The 23,880-nt window shown below is 39.3% G+C and overlaps 2 protein-coding genes across 5 annotated transcripts in view; one reads left to right on the top strand and one right to left on the bottom strand.

Annotated features, from left to right (window-relative positions):
- Window positions 1-84: 84 nt before the first annotated feature.
- Window positions 85-12,081, bottom strand: LOC103058137 (uncharacterized). Of its 2 annotated transcripts, XR_003084417.2 has the most exons (4): window positions 11,344-12,081; window positions 7,817-8,780; window positions 5,218-5,336; window positions 85-291 (listed from the first exon to the last, which is right to left on the bottom strand). XR_003084417.2 is itself a non-coding variant. In XM_007425581.4 (2 exons), exons 1-2 carry the CDS (start codon window positions 11,792-11,794, stop codon window positions 8,131-8,133), a joined length of 1,101 nt encoding a protein of 366 aa, XP_007425643.2. In that variant the 5' UTR covers window positions 11,795-12,081; the 3' UTR covers window positions 5,934-8,130. The 2 variants fall into 2 exon arrangements, 1 of the variants encoding a protein (XP_007425643.2); XM_007425581.4 differs by lacking the exons at window positions 85-291; window positions 5,218-5,336 and having other exon boundaries at window positions 5,934-8,780.
- A 218-nt stretch (window positions 12,082-12,299) lies between these two features.
- Window positions 12,300-23,880, top strand: part of CDAN1 (codanin 1) — a 41,671-nt gene continuing 30,090 nt past the window's right edge. Inside the window, exons 1-5 of one of the 3 annotated variants that reach the window (XM_088145528.1) lie at window positions 12,300-12,560; window positions 16,953-17,653; window positions 20,500-20,712; window positions 21,155-21,348; window positions 23,489-23,608. In XM_088145528.1, the coding sequence (XP_088001654.1) occupies window positions 12,468-12,560; window positions 16,953-17,653; window positions 20,500-20,712; window positions 21,155-21,348; window positions 23,489-23,608 (1,321 nt within the window). In that variant the 5' untranslated portion in view covers window positions 12,300-12,467. The remainder of the gene's footprint in view (window positions 12,561-16,952; window positions 17,654-20,499; window positions 20,713-21,154; window positions 21,349-23,488; window positions 23,609-23,880) is intronic. The other 2 variants (XM_088145529.1, XM_025165005.2) reach the window with 2 other exon arrangements.

Here is a 23,880-nt window from a genome sequence, read left to right as displayed (position 1 = left end):
ATGCATACTATTTTTAGAACGAAACAAACTGAAATTTGTTTACATTTGCATCTGAGATAATCTGTCCATTTATATTGTATTTGTAGCAAAAACATGGAGCTACAAATGTGTTTTTTACTTAGGTTTCTTAAAAGTCAAGAAAATGCCTTGACATTTTATTCTTAATAGTATCGAGAAGTTAGATTTTGTTCATCATTTTTCTCTTCAGATAGGACTGCTCCAATCTGAGCTGTAGGTCTTTGCTCTTACAGTTTGACAGATGTAGTCCTCTAATAACTCCAAGCTCAGTTGCTTCCTGCAATAAATATAAACAATGTCATTTGTCTATACTGTAATAGTAATCCGTATACATAAAAAGCAATTTCCAGAAGACAAAGGACAATAATTTTAATATATTGATACTGAATGATATTGAATATATACTGGTTAATTTAAGTCCCTTAAAAGTGTGAAAGAGTGCCTGCGTTTTTCAAAATCTATTCCATTAACTTAAAATATTATTTTCACATTTTCTTTTTTGCTGCAATTAAAATTTATTAATGTGGAAAAATAAGGGCAACTGGTTTATATCTTAGAGGGAAAAATCTTTTTATATATGTTCTAGGATGCAAAATATAGAAACTAATGGAAACTAATGGAAAATTTAGATGGTTAGTATTGTCTGGCTTGTGTTGTCAAAGTATATGCTACTATTTCTGGATCAATATGCTGCTATGCTATCTTCTCTAGTTATGATCTTTTAATGTTTCACATTAAGGGTAATTCAGTCTTCTGTTTAGGTAGCATTGATCTTCTGGTGCCAGTCTTGCCCAGAGAATGGATCCTCTGACTATCCTGTTTTAAGAGGAAATCAATTTCAAGAGCACCTTTCAATTCAGCTGTAAGAGAATCCAACATGATGTCCATTCCCATGATGTCCTTTCTGTTAGTGTACCATGAATTTTGCTGCTGGGGCGTGAGGGGTGAGGACATTCCTAGTCGAGTTGTGAGGAGCACATGCAGATTCTGACAACTGCATTAACAGCTCAGAGACAAATTGAATGAATGAGACCCGATGTCTATAATATATTGTCTGCTTTGTTTATGAGTCATGGCCAGTAAGGTAATAGATCCCTCCCTAAATTAATTGAGGACTCATCTAGTTTATCTGACTTGGTTAGGATAGTGCATAATCCCTTCTGTTACTGTATATTAAATATAAAGCAAAATGGTGGACTTCATACTTCTGGTTCTTGTTTGTATAACCTTTTTGCTTTACCCAGTATTTTTTTCAGGAAAACGGATTAAGGAGATAGGTAGGCCCAGGCCTCAAATAAGCTGTATGGAGACATATGTTCTGCATGCATTTTAACAACCAGTTGACTGATAAATGTTCATATGAACAGAAATACACATGTAACACAGCTTTCTCTACAATTTTGTTTTCTATTTCAGAGGAACCTTTCCCCTTCTATAAGCCCTCAAAATAGTTTTTTTAAACAAACAAAATGAGACTAAACTATAATAACTTTTATTATAAAATTTTAGTTGAGTGTATTGCCTATTCCATATTCATTTATATAATTATAATCTCAGCAGGCTGTGCATTGAGAGAGAGTGAGAATGAGAACTACTGTGTTGGTCTTGTTTTTTAAAAGTTTAGCAATAGCTCCATTGCTGCAGTACTATTAAATGGTTTCAGTCATTGTTCTCTTTCTAGTAATAGTGTCAATTAACAATAATAATGGCAAACCCCTAAAACTAGAAAATCTTTCAATTTAACTTCTGTGGTTTTTAGATGACCAGGTTGTTTTTATATGAGCGCGTTTCAGCTTGCTTGTGGATAGCTCAAAGGAATATATTCCTTTTCTGTTGCAGTAATTGATCACAGGGACCTTTTAAATTTAGAAAGCACTGTGATGTGATAACAGAGAGAATCTGAGTGATGATATATTCCATTATATCTCAGGCTTTCACATAGTTCTGTATGCTGAGGTTCAGAATACATCTTTTGATGCTAGTGAAAGCAGCCCATCGTCACAGTTTAACTGGAGCACTCATTTGACGAGAAATTTCTGCAGTCTTCTCAACCTATGTGAATTTTTTAATTTACTTCTTAGGTCTTAAAGAAGAACTTTGCTTTGTCAATTTTTGGCTGTTCTTGAGCTTAAATTTCAGCCTTTTGCCTCAATTTTACACTGGGAATATTGGGTTGGATCCAGACTGCTATTCTGCGAGCAGGAATGTCCTAGAATGCAGTACACTTTTTCTGTTGGAAAATAGGGAAAGCAAAAGGAGATTGGGGGTCAGATGAAATAGTACAGAAAAAGTGGAGCTGGTGAAGATTCCTCCGTCCTCCTTTTATTTTTCAGAAAGGAAAAAAAAACTAAGAAGGTTTATGCTGGCTACATTACACTAAGTGGTGGCTTCTCAACTTTTATATAGCCATAAATTGGCACAAAAGTTACTAAATTATTTCCTATTAAAGTGACTAAAAGAATGAATCCAGGGCAACAGTAGGTCTGTTTGCTAAGTTTTTTTTTTCTTAAAATTTGGTAGATACACTGTACTGTATAGTGCAAAGACAAATATCTCTCCCCAGTATATAATTGCTGTTGCTCTGTAGAAGTAATTTTCAGGAGCCAAGAATATGGATTGCCCTTTTCCATTCTGGAGCAGTACAGTGGATGGCAAAACACATAAATATTCCATTGGGAACTGATCTTTACTGAATTGTGTCTATGTTTTGTGTGCTCATATTCTAGTATCTCATTTCAGCCTGACAAAAAGTGGGACTTCCCATTTCATTTCTCATTTGCAAAGTAACAGCTTAGGTCTCAGATCTGAGGTGTTTCAGCTATCCTGATTTGTACAAAGGAGAGTAATATTAATGCTGTGTTGACAGATGAAAGCTTGCCTTAAAAAAGACATGTTACACAGTTCCTTGGATCCTCTAGAATAGAATTATGCATCTAGAAGGTCCTCTAACCTCCAGTTGCATGCTGTTCCTCAAATGATCAGAAAGTGAATTTCTAAATCTTTCCCTTTCTTACTGAATTATTCATGGCCTGTTATGTTTTATGTTTTGCCTTTTTTATTGCACAAAAATCTGAATAAATTAAAGTAAATTTTTGAAACCAGGGGTGATCATATTAACCTGAAATTTCTCAACAGTCTGATCTTTGTTTTAAACTAGAAAAGCCACCTATTATTTATCCAGAAAATATTTACTATTTCAAGGATAATACAGTGAATTGAGATAGAAAGATATTCTGGAATGGTAACTTAATATCATCAAGAATTTCAAACTTTTTTTTTTCTTGTGTTCAGAGTTAAAATTAGATGTCTTACCATTTTTGCTCAGTCATTCAGAAACATAAGGTATTGACAATGGTGTCTTTGTAATGCTCATTTGTACATAAAGATGTAGTTATTTATTTTACCCCATTTGTATCATATCAAGGTTTTGTATATGTTTTGAGTTCTGTTTTTAAATTATTTTGTATTTTATTTTTATAAACTGGTTCTAAATAAAAATCATTCAGCATGCAAACACCTTGACTAGATTTGTCAATTTATTATTTATGGAACTCATCCAAAAATAGTTTTGAATATAATGTAAATTGGTACAAGCTATGAAAAGCAATTATTTTTCCTCTCTGGAAAATGGAAATTTGGTGCTGAAAAGAGGAGTGCAGATCTGTGAAACATCAGCTTTGAAATGTCAATGATTAATGCAGCATTTTAATAAACTTTTTCTACAGTGATGAAATAAATATGGATGTTTTTCTGCTTGCTCTATTTCTTGCTAGTACATTCAACCAATTACTGTGTTCACCATGTTCCTATTAATAGAGCTTGGGTGTATTTAGCTTTCATGTATTTTAAATGTCTCAAAATGCAGTGTCATGCCCAGAAAATAAATATAAAACAGATGAATAGTATGTTTGTTTTAAAATACTAAACTTTTGATTTTTTTAAATCTAGTAATCAGAAAATCATGATCATAAGTATTTAGATATATAGACATACAATTAATTTATAGTTATATATTATTTTAGCAATAGATATATGATATTTCTGTGTAATGTACCATTATTTTAGACAGCTGAGTAGTTTTGCTTGAGATTCCTAAGCATTGTCAGGGTGTGTATACTTGACATGTAATCAAAATTCTACTGTACAACTGTTCCTGTTTAGATTGATTAATCAGGCATTTCTCACAGTAAAGTATCTATCCGTGAAAGTGAAAAATAAATAGGGCCAGAGTAATTTACTACAAGTTAAACCCAATTGACAAAACAACTGAATATCACTAGATATTCAAACATATCATCATGACCTATTGTCATCTTAGGAAAGGTCACAATCTTTTTGCAGTCTTTGAATTATTGTCTGTATCTATACTGAACCATTTAATTTAGAACAGCCACTTACTACAGTGGTATACAGGAACTAAACCTTGTAGCAGAGCAAGATGCCAACTCTGTTTCCATATTTACTTTGGCAGCACTCTGTCAGTACAGCAGCAAAGGTTTAAATACCTCATCTTCCATTTTTTAGCAACACTCTATGCTATATAGTAAAACTAACCTGTGTAAATAAATAAATGAACATATATCTCACACCAGAAATGGCAAGAAATGTGGCAGAAGCCTTTAACTCGCCCAAAGATTATCATATTTTATGTTGGCATAAAATATGAGCAAAATAATGGGTCAGAATTCATAAAGAAGTTCAGTTCTAGAAATAGAAGATTTATCACACACACATGCTGATCAGTTACTAGGGTCAAGTTTCTTGACTATCCATGATTAATGGTAATTACATTTATGTTTTTGTGTGTGGTGATCATAATTCTATCTGAAGATGGAATATAGTACACTGCAACCCAGTTAATGCTTCAAACCTGAATAATTTCAGTCAGGCTCCAAGAGGAGACGTCTTTGCCTCTGGCACTAGTCTGTAGTTAAAAATTGTTATTATTTTAATATTAATAAAAGTTAGAAACAAGTTTAGTAACTTTTACACTGTGTTGCAAATATATATACATTTCACAAAGCGAGGAATTAACTTAGAGTACATGATTTTGCCCTTTAGACTATATAATATTTAGAATTGCAAGGACTGTGATAGAAGGGAATTGCACAGGAAGGCAGGGATATGGACCAGAAGATCTATTATTCATGGCATAATTTTTCTGGTAAAGTATTTGGAATATGTTCTTGTTCATTCTACTTGCCACATTAAAGCAAAGCACATTTTTCTACAAATATCCATATAGAATCTTCAACTCCATCTTGAAGATTTAAGCTGGTGCTGTTTGCGTGCTGCTTCAGTATGACTGAGAAAATGCTCTGGAGGAGAGAGAAAGAAAGGAGTTACTTCTATAAGTAAAATAGTTTAAATAATACTTTGAGACAAAGCATACTACTTGAGGGTTTTCTGATGCCTCCAGTAATAATTTGCCTTGGCTCCTGCCTCAGTTGCTATACCCAAACCAAAGATAGCTTAACTAAGGGGAATACCACTTAACTCAGAATGCTACATGAAGCTTCTTTCTACTGAAACAGTATCTGAATATGAATAAAGATTCAAGCTGATTCAGTACATATCAATGGAATACGTGAAAATTAACACAAAATTTGCTGTGTATCTTGGGCTGGCCGGAAGAGGGATAGACCTTTAGAAATCAACCTATGTCAATATATTTTCTGGCTTTAACAAATAAGCAGTTACAGTGGACAACTATTTTTCCTTGTTCTTTGGTTCTGAATTGCAAAGGAGTATTCCATTTGAATTTCCAGCGCTGTCATCATAGCACTAATCTTTCCTAAAAGAGCAATAAGTAATAATAATGGGCCCCAAAATGAATTCTCTCAACTTGAAACATTTGAAGATTTATAAACAATTTTCCCTAATTGTTCAGTTGCATCGTCAAAGCCTGATTTGATTTGTAATTACAACAAAGAGTATAAATAGTATAATGCTTTGGTGTTACCAATATCCAAAGCTGAGAACAACTGTTTATGCATGTTCTGTACAGAATTCCTTGCACTTCAAAGAAATTGTCTCTGACTGGTAAAAAAAAGTTTTTAAAAAAGTGATTGTATTACTTTACCTATGGTTAAACATCCAATGGTTTTAATATGAAACAATTTGAAATGAGGTGTGTCTACATGATGCTAACACATTAAAACTGTGTGTGCTACAAGAAGCCTAAATGTTATCAGTAACAGAACACAGATAAAGACAAAATGTGACTGAACCACCAGATGCTGCCCAGAGAGTTGTAGCCTTTTGCATAACATCTAAAATACTTTAGAGACAAGCAACCATTGCTGAAGCTGCATGTTTATTCCAAGTGATTTTTCACATTTATTATTCATTATATATTAACAGCTCTAGAGGTGCCATAATGCTGACATTTCTTAATTTTTTCTAAATTCTCATTCAATTCTGTGAATCTGGCAGAAAACATCCAGCTTATTGGTATCTATACGACAGGCTACCCTAAATCGACTTAGAAATGCTATCATGCTATTTGAAATTTAACCTCTTCTATACCCTCATAATGACCTCTCAATATATCCACACTGAGAGAAGCATTTTGTGCAAAGATCTCTATAAAGACTTTTACCATAAATATACTTTTTCCCCAGACATCAGCATATCAGAGTGCAAGCACAAAGGTCAGTGTGGAATGGAATGACTTGTATGCGATAGAGCCTTGAAAAGATGCTGTCATTAATAATTTTATTTTAGTAAGACAAAGTGTTGTGTCAATTTTGAATATTTTCAAGCATAGAATGTAAGTGTAGTATAGATGATGTACTTCTTGGATTAACACATTCCTTTTATCTTCTCTGTTGTCATAGGTCTACTCAGGATATCAAGATCCCGTTTTTAACTAAAAAATCCTCATTATATATGAATCAGGTACACTTAGATGGTTTACATATCTTGAAACTATCATAGTTTATTTCAATGAAGCTTATTTTTAAAGCTGATCCCCCACTTCACACACAAGCAAGGTTCATGCATCATGCTAAGCCAGTTTGTTGACTAACCCACTACAGCTAGGTGCACAAAACACAATCACTTTGGATTGTGAAAAACAAATCACTTTAGATGCATAATTCCCATTTTCCCTAGTGAGAATGGTCAAATGGCCAGGGTCGTGTGGGGTGTATTGCAAGGCATCTGGACTGTCTTGCCTCAAGAAAGGCTAAACTGAGCCCCGGATAAGTATTATATCCAAAGTATTGTATTTCAAAACTTAGAGTGTTTGCAGCATGGTAAGAGTCAATCATATCCCCACATGGACATTTTTTTTCTGGAAAATAACTCTCAAGAATACTCTCAGCTCTTTTTTGGACAAATTTCCTTTTATTATATAACAAAAGGCCACCTTCCCATTACTGCATATTTTGTGCAAAGTGTTTTGATGGGGAAGATGTATTCAGAACACTGGGGCATGAGCAATAATGGAGGAATTATCAGGAAAAACTAGCAAGCACTTTGCTGGTGGCTTAGTGCCTCAATTCGTTCCCAGTGCTAGAACAGATGAGCTCCATATAATCTCTTATGGGAGAGGTACTATGCCGCTTTTAAAATAAGTTTTCTTACCAATTCACAATTATGATTGTTACAAAAAGGTATCTTATGACATGTTTATACCAGAAAAAATAAGGTTGCTATCTCTTCATACTGCTTTGTTTTAAAGTCAACATTAGAAAAATCACCATGTCAGGGTTTCCCCTGCCTCTCCCCTCTAAGAAAGACAATGTAAGAGACATCGACCAGGTGGATAACTACAAATCCTATCCACTCTTACCTGGAAATTAACCCCACTAGGTACAGCAGGACATATTTCTGAGTAAACATGTATAGAACCGGGCTCTAAAGCTTCCCTTTATTTAATTTTAAATATTGCTATATTGCCCCTCACAGTCACTTCCAAATCAGTTTATAGCCAGTGTTATTCCTCTTATGATGCAAGCTTTCTGCACATGGGGGTACAGGAGATGCCATATATTTAGCATTATCAGAAAAGAATTGCCAGAGGAATCTGCTAGCCATGATGCAGTACTGGAGCAGGGTACAGAATAGCTACTCAAACGTCACAGTTGCTTTACATGTATTCAAGTCTTACACATCTGCAAAACAGAAATAGTAGCAGCCATTTGGATGTTCCTTCTTAATAGGTCTATGTGGAGGCCGAGGAAATTCTGAAGGGCCTGGTTCTTGTGACATTGAGCTGGAGCTGCAGCTGCTGCTTCTACTGCTACTCCCAGCCATTGGTACTCTAACTCTGTCCTCAGCTAGAGGGGACCCAGGACTCAGGTATCCTGCAGTGGTCTGGGTAGTGACAGTAGCAAAGGTAGTTGGACCAGCATTGTTTTTCACATATACATTTTTTATAGCAACTAACGTATGTGCCATGACACTGAGGCTGTTGTTGAGATCTTGCATTCCTTGCTGAAGCAGCCGAAGATTATGATTGATGCTATCAAACCCAGACTGAATGATATGCAGCTGATTCTGTTGGATCTGTAACAGATCTTCTTCCGTAATTTCACTGGGGTCTGTCTGATGCTGAGTTTTTGTTTTGGCTTTTACTTTTCCACAGGTCCCTCCGTTCTGTATCCCCAAAAAAGGGAGTTGCTCCTGGCTAGGAGGAACAACAGCCATATCTTCTGAGTTTTCTTCTGGTTCTACTACTTTCACCACTATTTCTTCTTTTAGATTTATCTTCTCCATACACGGCTGTTGGGATGGACCAGGATCATCTGTAAAACCTGAGAGTAAAGAGAGAAAAAGTTTATCTCTTTATGAATGCAATTCTTGAGTATTAAGCCTGGGTATGACGAACATATAAAAAGTGCCTAAATTTATCCCAAAACTAAGTTTTCACTGAATGTCATTACTTCCCACTGTAGTTCTAGTTTCAACTGGTAGCTAAACATATATTAATGAAAAGATAAATTGTAAGTTGAATACTGGCAGAGAGAACACCTATTTTTAAAAGAATTTTTCCCGTTACAGAACACAATTTAACCGACGAGTATGGGGGAAAGACCTAAGTAACTATACTGTATTATATACATAGTATTTACTTGTATTATTTACTTTCCTCTCTTCCAGGAAATGAAAAAATGTTATAAATGGGAAGAGCACTTCAAAGTGCAGTGTTTATATATTAAAATGCATTAAGACCTTGTTTATAATTGTTTATGTACACAAGATGAAAAATTACTTCATTACTGAAAAATTTGTTTTCATGCCTAACAGTGTAAACATTTAATGGAAGTCTTACCTAATATTTTTTAAAAGCTAATTTCTATATCACGGTTTGGACTTCATTCACTAAAAATTAGGCTCAAAATTTTCTCCTTTAAAAAAAATATTCTACAAAACTATGCAATTCCCCTGGCTTAAAAAAAGTAACTATACAGAATCATGGCAAAGCTATCAGTGGTTTGGTGCAGTGGATAAGACACCAGGCTAGAAACCGGGAGACTGTGAGTTCAAGTCCTGCCTTAGGCACGAAGCCAGCTGGGTGATCTTGGGCCAATCACTCTCTCTCAGCCCTAGGAAGGAAGCAATGGCAAACCATTTCTGAAATCTTGCTAAGAAAACTGCAGGGACTTGTCCAGATAGTTGCCAGGAGTCAACACTGACTGGAAGACACTTTAAAAAAATCAATGATTTATAAAAAAAGATACTAGGCTAAGCCAGAATGTGGATTTTGATGTAGTATGCTTCTAGGACCCACCTATCATGGCTGTGCTAAAAGTCATACCATAATATTATGTATGAATGCATATATTAAGTATTGGGAAAAAGTTTTTTTTAAGCACAGCATCCTTGCCAGAACAACACAGAATATGATACATGTGAGCAAAAAACCTCTGTGAAATAGTTCAGAGTATAGTATATCTCACTATATCTCATCCACTATCTCTCACTGATTGTCCCACTGATTAAATCTTGCAGGGTTATTAATAGCTCACAAGTAGGACATAGAAAAGTAAAGCAAAGATGCTATCTTTTCTGGGGGCACTGCCACCACCATTTCTAATTTTCATCTGAAATTTGCAGCCACACACATGAAGGAACACAGTGTGGAACATGTACTAACATGTCCTTAGATGTTCCAGATCAATACAGTTAATGTTCAATGTAAGAAAAGACTAAGACTTGTAGATTTTTAAAAATTAGAATTAGAAATGGACCCAGCACAGAAGAAATACTATTACAAACTAAAGAAACTCAGCCTAAACGTTTGTTTTAGCTGAATGACACTTATTATTCTTCCATAAAAAAGTCGTCTCCTGTTTTTTTCAACTTTTACACATTTCAGTGATTTAGTTTTCTTGGGGTGGGGGAGAAGAGTAATGTTTTGGTACTATTCTTAAATAATGGGGAGTCAAAAATCCTTAGTTATCCACTACAAATAATCTAAAAGAGATGATCTCTGTCTGCTCCAACCTAACAATATTTGCAGAAAGAAGGGGCAAGAATATTGGAATTGTCTTAGAAACCTTTTATTCTAAGCACAAGTAAACAGGAATCTTCCAGTTTCTAATATTCCTACAATTGGCAATGCACTTTATTCTGTCCATCTGGCTATTTTCAAAATAACCATCTGGCTATTTTCAAAATCATCTGAATTCCATAATCTGAAATTTCAACATTTACTAAGAATGTATTTCTGCCACAGTGAAGAATTTAAGTGGCCCCATCTTTACTTGTTATTATTTTCTAGTTCATTTTAGGGAACTCAGCAGTACCAAAAAAACAAAAACAAAAACCATGCTTTCCACGGTGCTTCATCTCCAGGTACTACATGGAAAGTCTACTACCTTGGAGAGAGCTCCTACCAATCTAACTAAATAGACCAATGGTCTGAACTGGCACGAGCACTTCTTTCATTCTGAAATTCCTAGGGTCCATATCTGCCTAAAACTTATTTGGTAGTATCAGCGTGGAAGCAGTTCTTTAACCCAAGGGCCCATTTCCAAGATGTTCTGACCCACCAAACGGAATTTTAGCAGCATAAATTCAAGGCAGCAGCAGCAGCTGCTGCAGCAATGGGACTTGGTTCTTATCCAAACGGGATCCAAGAGCTTTCTTCTGGGCATATAAGAACAGCAACCGCGTGCTGCAGAATACCTAGCGGGATGGCCAACAGTGCTTCATGGTCCCACTCCGGTTCCACAGGAGGGAGAGAGCAACCCACGCCGAAAGCCACGGAAGAGCCCCGAGCCAACGGGGACTATGCCTGCGAAGGAAGGGCGGCGAGGCGGGGGAAACGCAGCCCCGCCGGAGAGGCGGAGGTCCAGCTCCTTGGCAACTCACCCATATCCGCCACGGAGGAGGCTCTGGGCAGGTCCAGGGTGTCGATCCCCCCGACGATGGGCACAGCCTCGTTGGGAGCGGGCAGCCCCGAGGTATAGGATCGGAGGTGGTCGGGCGGCGAGGCGTCCTCGCTGCCCATCAGGAGGCCGAACGAGGCGGGGTGGGGGGCAGCCCCGCCGGCGCCGTGGGTGACGCGGCAGAGCTTGCTCCGGTCGCGGCGCTTCAGGTCCCGCCAGCGCTTCTTGAGGTCCTCCACCTCGCGGGGGCAAGCGGCCACCGGGTTCACTTTATGCCGGATCAGCTCCCAGACTTTGCGCTTCTGGCCCGGGGAGGCCCGGCCAGGCCCGGCCGCGAACAGCACCTGCTCGTGCTTCAGCACCTGCTCGATCAGCACCTCCGTCTCCGCCTCGTTGAAATTGGCCTTGCGCCGCTTGGGCGAGTCTTCCGCCATCCTAAGCCTCCAGCGGGGCTGCTCCGAGAGTCCGCGATGGGAAGACCGCCCGCGTTTATTGTGCCGCCGCCGCCGCGCCGCCGGCTCTAGGCCAAACCCCGGGCCTTGCTCGGAAAGCAAATACCGCGCATGAGAGGAAAAGACGCGCAAATCCCCGGCGCAGGCGCCCCGCTTGTTGACATGGGAGGGGGTGAGGCAACATTGCTGCCGCGGCCCCGCCTGTGAGCCCACCCCACCGTGCAGTCCACCAATCCCCAGCCCCAAAGGCTTGGCGCCTCCCAATGGGGATCTTTGCCGGGAAAGGGTTTCGACTCCTCCACTCGTCCGTGAATTTCACTCCCCGCCCCTTTTCCGGAGCCGGAGGTTTGGCCACGCCCTATCGTGTCTTTCAGCTGCAGGAGCGCGCGCTCTTTTTGCTCCCCTGAGAGTTTTGATCCCGCCTTCCCGAAGAGGGGGCGGCACCCTCTAGACCAGCGCGTCAGGCGTCCCATCCGTCTCTTCCCCCGCGCGCTCCCCACGTGCTGAGCTGTAACCCGGAGTTAGAAGAAAACGAGAACCCGCCCCTTCTTTTTTCTGGCTGCTGCTCAGTGCTCTCGGGCGGCTTTGGGGCTGCAGCGAAGCGGGTTGCGCGCCGGCCCAGAGGCTGCAGAAACGGCGCCTCCAAGAGGCGGGGATGGCGGCTGTTTTGGAGCTGCTCTTGCGGGACGAGGTGGCAGCCAGCGCGGTGGTGCGGTGGCTGAAGTCCAGCCAGATCTGCGCTGAAGAGGTAAAACGCGCAGCCCGCTTGGCAACAGCGACGCTTCTTAAGCTAGCCATCTGTCTCCCGTCGGGCGGGAAGTTGGCAGGGCAGTGAAGTTTCTCCTTGCCTGCTAAAGCCTCTGCCTTGAAAAGGAGGCGGGAAAGGAGGAATAGTCACCGCGCGCTGCCTGAAAGGGGCTCCTCCTGCCCGGCCCTGGAAGGGTACGGAGCAGGACGCCTTTGGGCCTCCATTATGTGTGCGAATCTAATCTTCTCGTGGGGGGCCGCGAAGTCCTGGCCCCGAGATCCCGTGCCCTCCTTCCCCCGATTTCACTACGGTACATGCTGGCAGATAGAGTTGGCCGAGGTCAGTTTCCTTGTACCGATGATGTGCTGGGGGCATGTTTCCCCGGAAATAAGACTGCGAAAGTCAGAGGAAACTTATTTCCAAGCAGATGCGCCCAGAGTTGCAGATTTAATGAAAACCACGTTTATGTCTCTACTGCCGTTTTGCGCATATAAACGTGCATTTTACAAAGGAGTTTTGCGTGTAGGGTGGCAAATCAAAACATCCTCAAGGCCTTGTGTTACCTGAGAGGGAGAGAGTAATGGCATTGCCTCTTCCTGTGCCAAGTCAAGTTACATTGTACCCAAGGTCAACCAAGTTACTTTGGCACCTGCAGCAAAAAAAGAGTAGTAACTGCTTATTATCTTCTCATGATATCCAAAGCCAAATGACAGAAGCAAGCACATCAGTCTAGCTTGGAAAGAACCAGTCTTAGATATGATCTAGGATGTTACTGATCAAGGCTCAATTTTAATATGCTATCTAAATGAGCAGAAGAGGTCATGGGGTGCACAAATATAATTTTTTTCATCTGCTCATACTTAAAATGTAGCTCTGTTTTAAGGCAGTGAGAAGATTCAGCACCTACCTGATAGGTTGGAAATTATCAGGGAGATGGGAAGTCCTGCCACTGAGGTCACCTCTTTCCTCTGTGCAGGACAAAGTACAGAGGATGCTTTGGATATGCCTGCCCTTTCTTTCAGGTATGAAAATTTAAAAGTTGAAGAACTGTAGAATTCCTGAGCTAAGCATAGAGAGGTCGTTTTCAGTGCTAGTTCACTCTCTAGAGAGCTAATGTTGGACATGAGCATTTGGTCTCTATGCACACATACAATATATCTTGCTTGGTCAGTTTAAAGCATTTGAATAATATCACAGCCTAATGGTGCAAAAGGGGTCAGTGTGCCGTATAACCAGTGGATAAATCAATGATTAGCAAATCCCAGTAGATGGAAAGTAAACCAGACAGCCTTCATAAGCAGAACAAATATTTGGTTATTGTGCAGGGTGTTTGAAATTGGTTCTCTTTTCTTAATTACAGTAATTAAGTAGTGCGTTACTGATTAAAGCATTCTCAGTGTCATTCAAAAAAGGTCTTCATGTTCAGTGCCTTTGTATTTTGGGTGGTACGTGGGAACTAATAAGATTTTCAATGCCAGTTGTTGGCCTAGAGATGCTAGAGAAGTGCCAGTTACTTGTTTAATTTTAATTATTAAAGCTCATTAAAATTAACGGTAAAAAACTTCAAGGAAGTAGAAGCAAAATGAATTAAGGGCAAATCCAGGTAGGCAAAATAGAGCCTGCAGGGACCAGATATCTTTCCTCTGTGCTCAAAAGGCTCTGTGCTCCAACTTAAAAAAAAAAGTTTAAGAAACAGATAGGAAGCTTGCAGGCTGCAAAGCAAAGCTATCACCCTCTCGCATAATTTTTATTTGCAGCAATGGGTGCTGGAGGACAACCAGAGGTCCTAGCTTGTCTTCTGATAAAGAATGAAAGGGCAGGCATATCCAGAGCATCACTCTGTACTTTGTCCTGCACAGAGGAAAGAGGTGACCTCAGTGGCACGACTTCCCATCTCCCTGATAATTTCCAACCCATTAGGTGGGTGCTGAATCTTTTCACTGCCTTAAATCATTTTAACATTTTAAGTATGAGTAGATGAAAAAAAAACCCTGCTTAATGAACTCTGATATGAAAGTAGAGGAAATAGAGCCTGTTTTTGTCTAGTGGTTAAGGCACCCAGGCTAGAAACGAGGAGATGTGAGTTCTAGTCCCGCCTTAGGCATGAAAGGCAGCTGTGTGATTTTGGGCCAGTCACTTTCTCTCAGCCCAGCTCACCTCACAGAGTCGTTATTCTGGGAGGAAATAAATAGGAGGAGGAAGGAGTATTAGGTATGTTTGCTGCCTTGAGTTATTTATAAAAATAATAAAAGCAGGATAAACTAATCTAAAAATACAAGAAATTGAAATCCATCATAATTTGCTATTATGTTCAATAATGCATAAACTGATTTGAATGTAGTTCATATTTGTCATTACTTGATTATCTGTTCTTAGAAAACTTCATTTAGTAGTCTGAGGGCTTTTTTAGCCTGTTCTTTATTTGTCTTAATGCTGTTCAAAGGCAAAAGCTGAGGCTCATAGTTCCATGGTAAGAAACATTTCTACACTGCTATCACATATATTATTATATATATTATATATAATTTCCCAGGGGAAATTATAGCCCTGCAATTTCTAGCCTCCTAGGCTTTTGAAAAAGAGTGACACTTAATTTTTTCTGAAGTACAAAACCCCCTCAAACTTTCATTAAATGTAAATCAGGGTTCAAGAATTTTGAACTTCCTTGATCTATGTATGGATAAATTTTGGGTTCCAACAACTGAGTAATAGTTGAAGTCCTGCTTCTTAGCATGCATAACAAAAAGTTTTTCCCTACTAAATAATCAGAATAATGTATAGCACTTTCTGGAAAAAAAATTGTTGCTTTTAGATGGCAACTGTCCTGCAGAGCACACTTAACTGGACTGCTGAGAAGAAAGACTTCAAACAGGGAGTACTAGGATTGCACAAGATGTTGCTCAGTAATTCCTATGCTGTCATTTATTTGGACTGGGCCAGAAGCTTGCCTTGCAGAATCAAGATAGTCATGAGGTTGTGCTAGCAAATTGATTCAGTGGGTTGCATCCAGCTTCTTTTTTCCCTGGTAGGGAAGCATTTCTGAATGTAGTTCTGCTCTGAGCACTGATGCCAGGAGCAAGGAAGAAAGGTGAACGTCATTGATTTCTCTCCTGTCACTCCCTGAGCTTGAGCTTCTACACTTCTGTTAGGACCTGCCATCTTTCTGCAATATATTCAAGAAATATACAGGGAAGTGCATTTTGAGAGAAATTGACTAACTTTGCAGCTACCTCCATTCTACCAGTTTCTTCATGATTCAGGAGTGTTCTATGGATATAAGCAGCCATTCTGTCTAAACAGGCAGATTCTGGATTAAATCTTTTGGTCACAAAGTATTAAGTTAGAATTCTTCATACTTGTAATGATCAAGTATATAACTGCATATTGCCTGTCTGTTCCTGCTTAGCTCCTCTTGCAGATGGGAGTGGCTAAAGTTATCAGGGACTTATCATGGGAGGGAATGACCTTAGCATCCTGCCCAAACCATTATTCCTATGTCTCCTGTAACAAGAGAGAATCTGTAGCTAAGATTGATATATAAGGGGTGAATGAAAGAGCAAGAAGCCAGCATCCAGGTCAGAACCTAATGCTTAGTTTTCATTCTGGTTGGTTTAATGAAAATGCAATAAAACATTTTCATATACGAAGCTTAAATTCTCTGCTATTTATATAGTCTCATAATCGCTAACCCAGAAGAGAAAGCAGAGATGTATTTGCAAAGGAAATAAGTGTTGTAATTGTAGAAGATTTAACAGTTCCAGTAAAAACAGCCTAAAAAAGCTGTTTCTGTTGAAACTTTCCTGTTGCATTTTTACACGTTGGAATCAAATCCATCTTGGACAGTTAGTAATATTCATCTGCTTGCAATCTTATGTTGAAAAGTCTGGTATAAATTGTGATGATACCTTATATTACTATTATTTTGCTTGCTTCCACACATTTCCATTTTTTTAGAGTAGAAAAGAATTTTGCTATAATAATGAAGGAAAAAAACAATTAAAGCCTTGATTCTCACATTCATTGAGAGGAGAAAAACTGATGATGGAAGTCATTGATGCTTTTCCAAATTGGCAGCTGAATGCCAAATAAAAAAAATTGTATGTTAATAGGATAATATGTATTCATATGTTGTGGTTATCTCAGTTAATTTGGCAAACTATATCAGATGAGAAAAGATTAAGTATATGATTTAATAAATTATGCTAGGTCTCTGATTCCTGGATTTAGATTGTCTGAATGGATTTGGTTTTGAAATTTTGCTTTATATGTTTATAACAGAAATTCGTAATTGAGCTCATTCTTGTAAAAAAATTGCAAAAAATCATCATGCCTGAAGAAAAATTCAGATTCCCAAAAAAATCAGTTGGTGTTTATTGTGATTTGTTTGTACAGGACAGTCCAATCCATCCCAAACTAGTTGTCCTTAATTTGCTTCAGAAAGACTTTGTTCCTTTTTTGCTGAACTACATCAGGGAACAGACTAGTCAAATATTGACCAATGGACCATCTACTCCTGCTAAAACTCCAAATTCCAAGATCTTGAGAAATTCTGGTAGCTATAGGAACCAAAGGACAGGATCTGAAAAAAAGTTCCATAATGGGTCTAGTAGCTGTCGAGGACAGCTTTTTTGTGATACAACTCCTACTGGCTTGCAGTCTCCACATACCAGTAATTCTGCTTCAGAATTGCATGGATCTTCTGTTGTTAATGGATCAAGTGAACTGAATTCCAGTAGCGATCTCCTAAATGTGGATCTCAGCACTAGCCCAAGTTTGGGTTCAAGCCCTATTTTTTCTCGCAGTGAGAGACGATCTGCTCAGAAAACAAATTTGGGGAGTTTTCTTGTTGCTGCCCCGATAAGGCGAGGCAGAAGAAAAGGAAATAATTATACAAGTGGTTCTAACCAGCCAATGGGACAAGATGTAGGAAGAAACTCACATGATGAAGTGAAACGTGATAGCTCCTCATTCTCTTCATTGAGGCAGAAGAAACAGAGTGAAATGAATCTTGTCTCCACTTGTTCACCATCTGACCAGCTCAACTTACATGACTTGGAGGAGTTTCCACCCATGAGTGCTGCTGGAAAGATAAAGTAAGTCTCAGTTCTCAAATCCCATTGGTACTTCTGATGAAAAGGAAGTGTCCTGCTTCTGGGATGGCAGGATAACTTTTAGAAACCTGCAGGGCTTGAAGCGAAGGTTTCTCTAATGGGAGGTACCACAGGATTCAGGGTTCTCTGTGTTATTTAATGTCTATATGAATATGCTGATGGCACTCAGATATACATAGTCACCCCAGATTGAGCAAGGGATGCTGTAGAAAGCTTGAATTGATGTCTGGAATCTGTCAAAAAAAACAACAACTCAGATTAAAATCCTTCCAAAACTGAGTTGCTATGTGAGCAAACATCCAGGAACATCCTGGCAGTTACTCTGGAATAGGGTCATACTCTCATTGAAGGTTCATGATCCAGGAGTCCTACTGGATTCATGGCTATTGCTTAAATAGAAGCTGGAAATCATGGTCAAGGACCCTTTGCCCATCTTCAGCTGGTGCACCAGTTACTATTCGACCTGGATCAGGATGCTTTGGTGAATGTAACACCCCCGCCCTGATCACTACTTGGTTTGATTACAGTAACACACTCTCCATGGGGCTGTCTTTGGAGATAACCCAGATCTGCAGCTGCTGCAGAACCCAGTGGCTAGTCTTCTGGCAGGTCAACCCATTGCAGGGTAACACCAATTATAAACCGCACTGGTTATTAGTAGGTTTCAAAATCTTGTTGTTACCTACAAAAACCATTATGGCATAGCACTAGGTTACTTTTTCCATCACCTTGCTAGGACTGAATCTGTACCCATCTGGTAAAAAGATCTCAAGAGGAGGGATGGGGGATGCGGAACAGACAGCAGACCTTTAAAGTTGTGGATTCCATGCTCTGGAATTCTCTATCCCCACAGTTCATGCAACTCTCTTTCTCTTAATGTTTTGTGAAACAGTCAAGATATTTGACCTTAGCCAGTTGTTTTCTGGTGTTCATCTTGGGAGATGTCTTTTGTTTAATTTATTTGATGCCTTACTATGTTGTATGCTGCAGAGTCTTTGGATTGAGGCAGGTTACAAGCTCTGTTAAATTCATAAACCAACCTTCCCTGGTCTGGGTGGACCATCGCCCAGAATTCTCAGCAATGGCCGTGCTCTCCGGAAAAAGAAACCAATGTCTTTAAGGGCACTCATTTTGTGCAAATTTGGTCTAATACTCCAAAATCAAATAACAGTTGAAGGGTCATGCACAACACTGCAAGTCGTAGGCAAAGCCAGCTTAAGCAATACAGAGCCTGAGAAGTCCAAAGGTCAGATTTCAGGGTTCCTAGTTGCAAGGCTAAAGTAGTTAGAGGCACAGATGCCACCTAACTCAACTTATTCTTGTAGTGGCCCATTGCTAACAAAAAGCCTTTGTTGCTTAACATATAGAACCTCACATGGAAGGAGCTGCTTATCTTTGGCAGTAGAGTGGCTATTAGAAGAGAAGGTAATAGTATTTTTTGCCCTAGTAGAGCAGTGACTAGAATTTCTTTGCAGTCTTGCACGTGCATGTCCCAGCCCTCTGATTTTTCTACCCATAGGCATTTATGATAATGCAGATGCGGGCTTTACTAGCTCCTACAAGGCAAATAGATATCCCTTCTCTTCCCTACTTTCATGGAGAATGAGGGCTGTCATGCAGAAGCCTTCTCCAAAGGAGCATAATTCCACAACTTTGCATTATGTATCCAAACATGGAATGAAAGTAATATAGCTAAAAATGGTCAGAGCCTGCCAAACTCTTGCAGAGATAAAAGGGTATAAATAGATGATCTGTTTATCAGGACTTACCTTTCTCCTATTAGAATGCTTATTCTCACTTCCAGACTTCTGTTGGTTATCTAGCTTCAGTGCCCTTACAAATGACAACACTTTAAATCTCCTTCTCCTTCTCTACAACTTTGCTTCAGGTGAGTGTGTTTGATGGATGCTCATTTTAACAGCTAAAGCCAAAACATTGATCTAAGATTTCTATGATACTACACAGAATGTGATTATATCTTTTTATGTAAAATCTGTTGTCCAATTAACAAAATTATTTCTTAGTAAATATACATATTTGATAGAATGACGATATAGAGGTTAAGGTTGGGCCAGGATAAAGAAAATCTAGGTTAAAGTCTACCCTCCACAGTGGAAGTTCACTGGATGACTTTGGGCTAGCAGACTCTCAGGCTTGTTATGGAAAAAAATTGAAGGGAAGAATTCCATCTACACCAGTAAAATATTCTGTATTTTAATTCACCATTTGCCAGTAGATGGCTGCAGAATATTGTAGATCTGAATTATCTAGATGAAGAAGGGAACTTTCAAGGGACTACAGCAATTTCTATTATGAACCATTGCTATTCTTGGGGTTTTAAATTGTAGAAAAAAGATGAGTAAGGGAAATACAATTAAACTGTATAAAATCATGCATGCTATAGAAAAAATGGATACTGAAAGGAACATTTTTCCCTTCCCTCAAAATACTGGAATCCTTAGTCATCCAATAAAGTTGCATTGTGGTAGGTTTGGAATACATAGATAAAAAGTATTTCTTCACACATCACAAAATGAAACAGTGGAAATTGCTACTATAACATGTAGCAAACTTATTCATTAGTGCTGTATTCTATTTCTAATATCAGAAGCAGTATGCTTATCAGTTTCGGTTTCTTCGGAATGGGAGAAAAGAGTGCTGTTGCACCTGTATCCTATTTACAGGCTGCTCAAAAGCATCTTATTAGTCACTGGGAAAGAGAATTTTGGATCAATAGGACCTTGGCTTGAATCATCAGGACTCTTCTATATTCTTAGGCATGTTGAGAGGTTTACTGTCTCTTGAACTAATTTTATCTTTGGTTTTAGCAAAACCAAGCCATCAAGAAGAATCAATCCTACTCCTGTGAGTACTGAGAGAACTCTGTCCAAGCCCAAGATGTGCTTCACTTCTACACCTGTTGGCAAATCTCAGTTTCGGTCTGGAACAAGTTCTGAGAACCTTACGATCTCTCAGGAAACGAACTTAACTTCTATTGCAGGAAGCCTTCAGGAAGAAAGAGAGATGTTGAAGAAAGAAAGGTGATGGAATTTGTGACATGGTACCCAGGGAGAGAAAGATGCACTATGGGTTGGGAGTGTGATTTGAAGCATTTCTTAAAGAAGTAGAACTTGGAGACTATCTTACATATGTTTAAAATGGCTGTTTTCTCCATTGCATTTAACAGAGATGTGATTTACAAGTTCAAAGTACCTTCCTTCTTGTTTTTTTAAATTTGTAAGTAACTGGCTTTATCTTGAAATTTGGTCAGTCATATTGTATAAATATGATGCAGTTGTTACAAATGCAGTAGAAAACTGCAATAAAAGGCATTAAGGTAAGAGGTTTCTTAAAGACATTACATTTTTTAACTGCTGGATAAGTGTCTGAAGTAATCCAACAGATTAATGTTGTAGAGAAGGAAACTTTTTAGTATTTTTATGATTTTTAATTCTGTGGTCATTTACTGTTTTTGTATTATAGATCTAAATTGTTGCATCACGCATCTTCCTCTATAAGTTTATCTCTTGATTCTGGCACACCCACCAAACCTAATGTTGGTTGGAATGTATACCTCCAGACTGAAAACCAATCAGTAACTTCTGCTGATGTCAGCAAAGTTACTTACAGAAAACAGCTGGAACACCTGGCTGAGATTTATTCCATTTGCATATCAGGTAACAAAACTGAAAGCGATAACAGTGAACACTTGGAATTTCTATTGATTTGGGAGAATGGTAAGAATGTTGATGTGTACACATAATTTTAGCAGAGATGAAATTTCAAATGAATCTTGCTTTGAAAAAACAATAACTGATAGATTACAATATTGTATTTATACTAAGCTCTAAGGAAAGACACATATTATATATTACATTATTAATGATAATTGCTATAATCATATTCAGAAAGTTGAGAAATCAAATTCCGCACAATTTAGTTATTTTCAATTAATTTATATAAATTATATACATTGGCTGTCACATAGCATGCAACAGGTAGTCTTCGACTTATGACCATTCGTTCAGCGCCCATTTGAAGTTACAATCACATGATCACCATTTGTGACTTTCACTGCTGGCTTCCCCAGAAAGTCAATGGGAAGCCGGCAGGGAAGGTTGCAAGCCACTCGGGTAAGTCTTCCCCACCCGCGCACCCTCCCCCCGCTCTTCTGTGCTCGCACCGTGCCAGCCACTCGCACACCCCCATGCACTCTCCCCAAGCCTCACTGTGCCTCCCTCACGCATCTCCACACCCCTCTCTGAGCCTTGCTGTGCCTCCCCCACCCCTTGCACACCCACATGTATCCTCCCAGAGCCTCACCACACCCCCCTGTGCACCCTCCCCAAGGCTTTCTGCACCTCCTTCGCACCTTCCCATGTCTCGGTGTGCCTCCCTTGCATTCCCCACACACTCTCCCTGAGCCTCACTGCGCCACCCTCACGCACCCCTGTGCATTTTCCCTGAGTCTCACCATGCCTCCCATGCACCCCTACACACCCTCCCCAAGCTTCATCGCACCACCCTCGTGCACCCCCATGCACTGTCCCCGAGCCGTCATCCTGCCCGAGCCTCGCCACATTTCCCTTGCACCTTCATGCACCCCTGCACACCCTCCCCGAGCCTCGCCAAGCCTTGCCAAGCCTCCCCCACACCCCTGTGCACCCCCTCGCTCCCCCACCTGACAGCAGCTACCCGAAGTCTCATTGGTCTTGCGGTGCACCGTTCCAGCCACCTGCGCATCCCCACGCACACACCCCCACCCAGCAGCAGCCACTTACCACTTGTAGGAAGTTGCAAGGAGGTCTTTGCCTCACGACCAATGATAGCAATTGGGACTGCAGGGATTGCCATCGCTAAGCAATGTGGTCACACTTTACGACCGCATCGTTTAGCGATGGAAATTCTGGTCCCAATTGCTGTCATAACTCGAAGACTACTTGAAATAATAAATAATGGCTTATGAACAGCAGTGGCTAAACCAAATCCAAACCAATTACATTTTTTGCATGTTCTGTATACTAAAATATTATATTAAGCCATAGTGTTGTTGGAAGGTTTTGTCAACAGCCATTGTGGTCTATTAGGTATGGTTTAGAATTTATACAAAATGAAGTGGTTATGTAATTGTGATTCTGTTTGACAGGGAAAGATAGTACCTAGGCTTTGCTCAATGAGAACGAAAAACCCTGATTAATCCAAGGCATGAATTAATCATATCAAGCCTGTATTACCAGACAAGAGGATTGCATTATGCTAAAATGGGTTGTTTGAATGTCAGATTATATAATACATTTTTCAGCTTGCAAAAGACTTCAGAAGAAAGACAAATCAGGCCTTAGGTTAATGCAGAGAACTGTTTTTCTTTTGATAGCTGTCTTCCCTTGAGACTAATCTCTTGGGTGTAGTGTCCAGCCAGAGCTGAATGAGAGTACTCGTTTTCTCTTCAAGTTACTTTTCTCATTCTCCAATTTCTCACGCAAGGAGCAGCTTCTGAAACTGTCATAGGTTGCCAGCCATTTGCATTAGGCAGTTGAAAGACCTTGATAAATAATTTGGGTGTTCTGGGGAGTCATATCAGTCTGTTCAAGCCGTTTTTTATTGACTCTGGATAAAACCTGTCATCTTACTTTAAATTTATTTTTAGTTACAGATATTTTTGTCAACGTTTTAAAAGGCATTTTATATTGTTCCTGTTTAAAATGTAATAGTTTTTTTTTTCCAAACACAGGTTGATAAGATTGTACTTTCTTTAAAAAAATGAACAGTGCAATGACCCCTTTGGATGATTATTATTCTTGTTTACTTTTTTTGCAGAAAACCTCGTGCCAAATATCTTCTCAGAGCTTTTCTTTGTATTGCAGCTGCTAACAGCAAAGGGAAGTTCCTTTGCAGAAGATAGGGAGAATGACTTGGGATTTATGGAACAGAATAAAGGTCAGACATGATACTGGATAAGAATCCTTGGATGTTATATATGATATGTGTATTGTAGCACATATGGTAGTAAACAATGTTAGAAGGATTCTATTAAGCAAAAGAGATTTTGGAAAAGTTTCATTTAAGTGGACAGAACAATTGATTTTAGCTTAAGCGTTTTAGCTTAAGCTGCAGAAACTATAGCTTTTCATTGTATCTTCAAAACTGAGAAACTATGATCAAGGTCTTATCAGACAAGCCAGACTTGGAAGGCAGCTTTAAACTATGGT

This window comes from Python bivittatus, unplaced genomic scaffold (genome assembly GCF_059951505.1).
Source record: "Python bivittatus isolate LINGU-HERP-01145 unplaced genomic scaffold, Pbiv_v1 ctg000480_np1212, whole genome shotgun sequence".
Lineage (NCBI taxonomy): Eukaryota > Metazoa > Chordata > Lepidosauria > Squamata > Pythonidae > Python > Python bivittatus.
The sequence above is the reverse complement of the archived record's forward strand: the minus strand, read 5'-3'. Positions and strand labels throughout refer to the sequence as shown.

Excerpts from the sequence above, each read along its gene's own strand:
- LOC103058137 (XM_007425581.4), bottom strand. The coding sequence starts at position 11,794 with ATGGCGGAAGACTCGCCCAAGCGGCGCAAGGCCAATTTCAACGAGGCG. Across the intron at positions 8,781-11,343 it reads CTCCTCCGTGGCGGATATGG|GTTTTACAGATGATCCTGGT; the intron begins GTGAGTTGCCAA and ends CTTTACTCTCAG.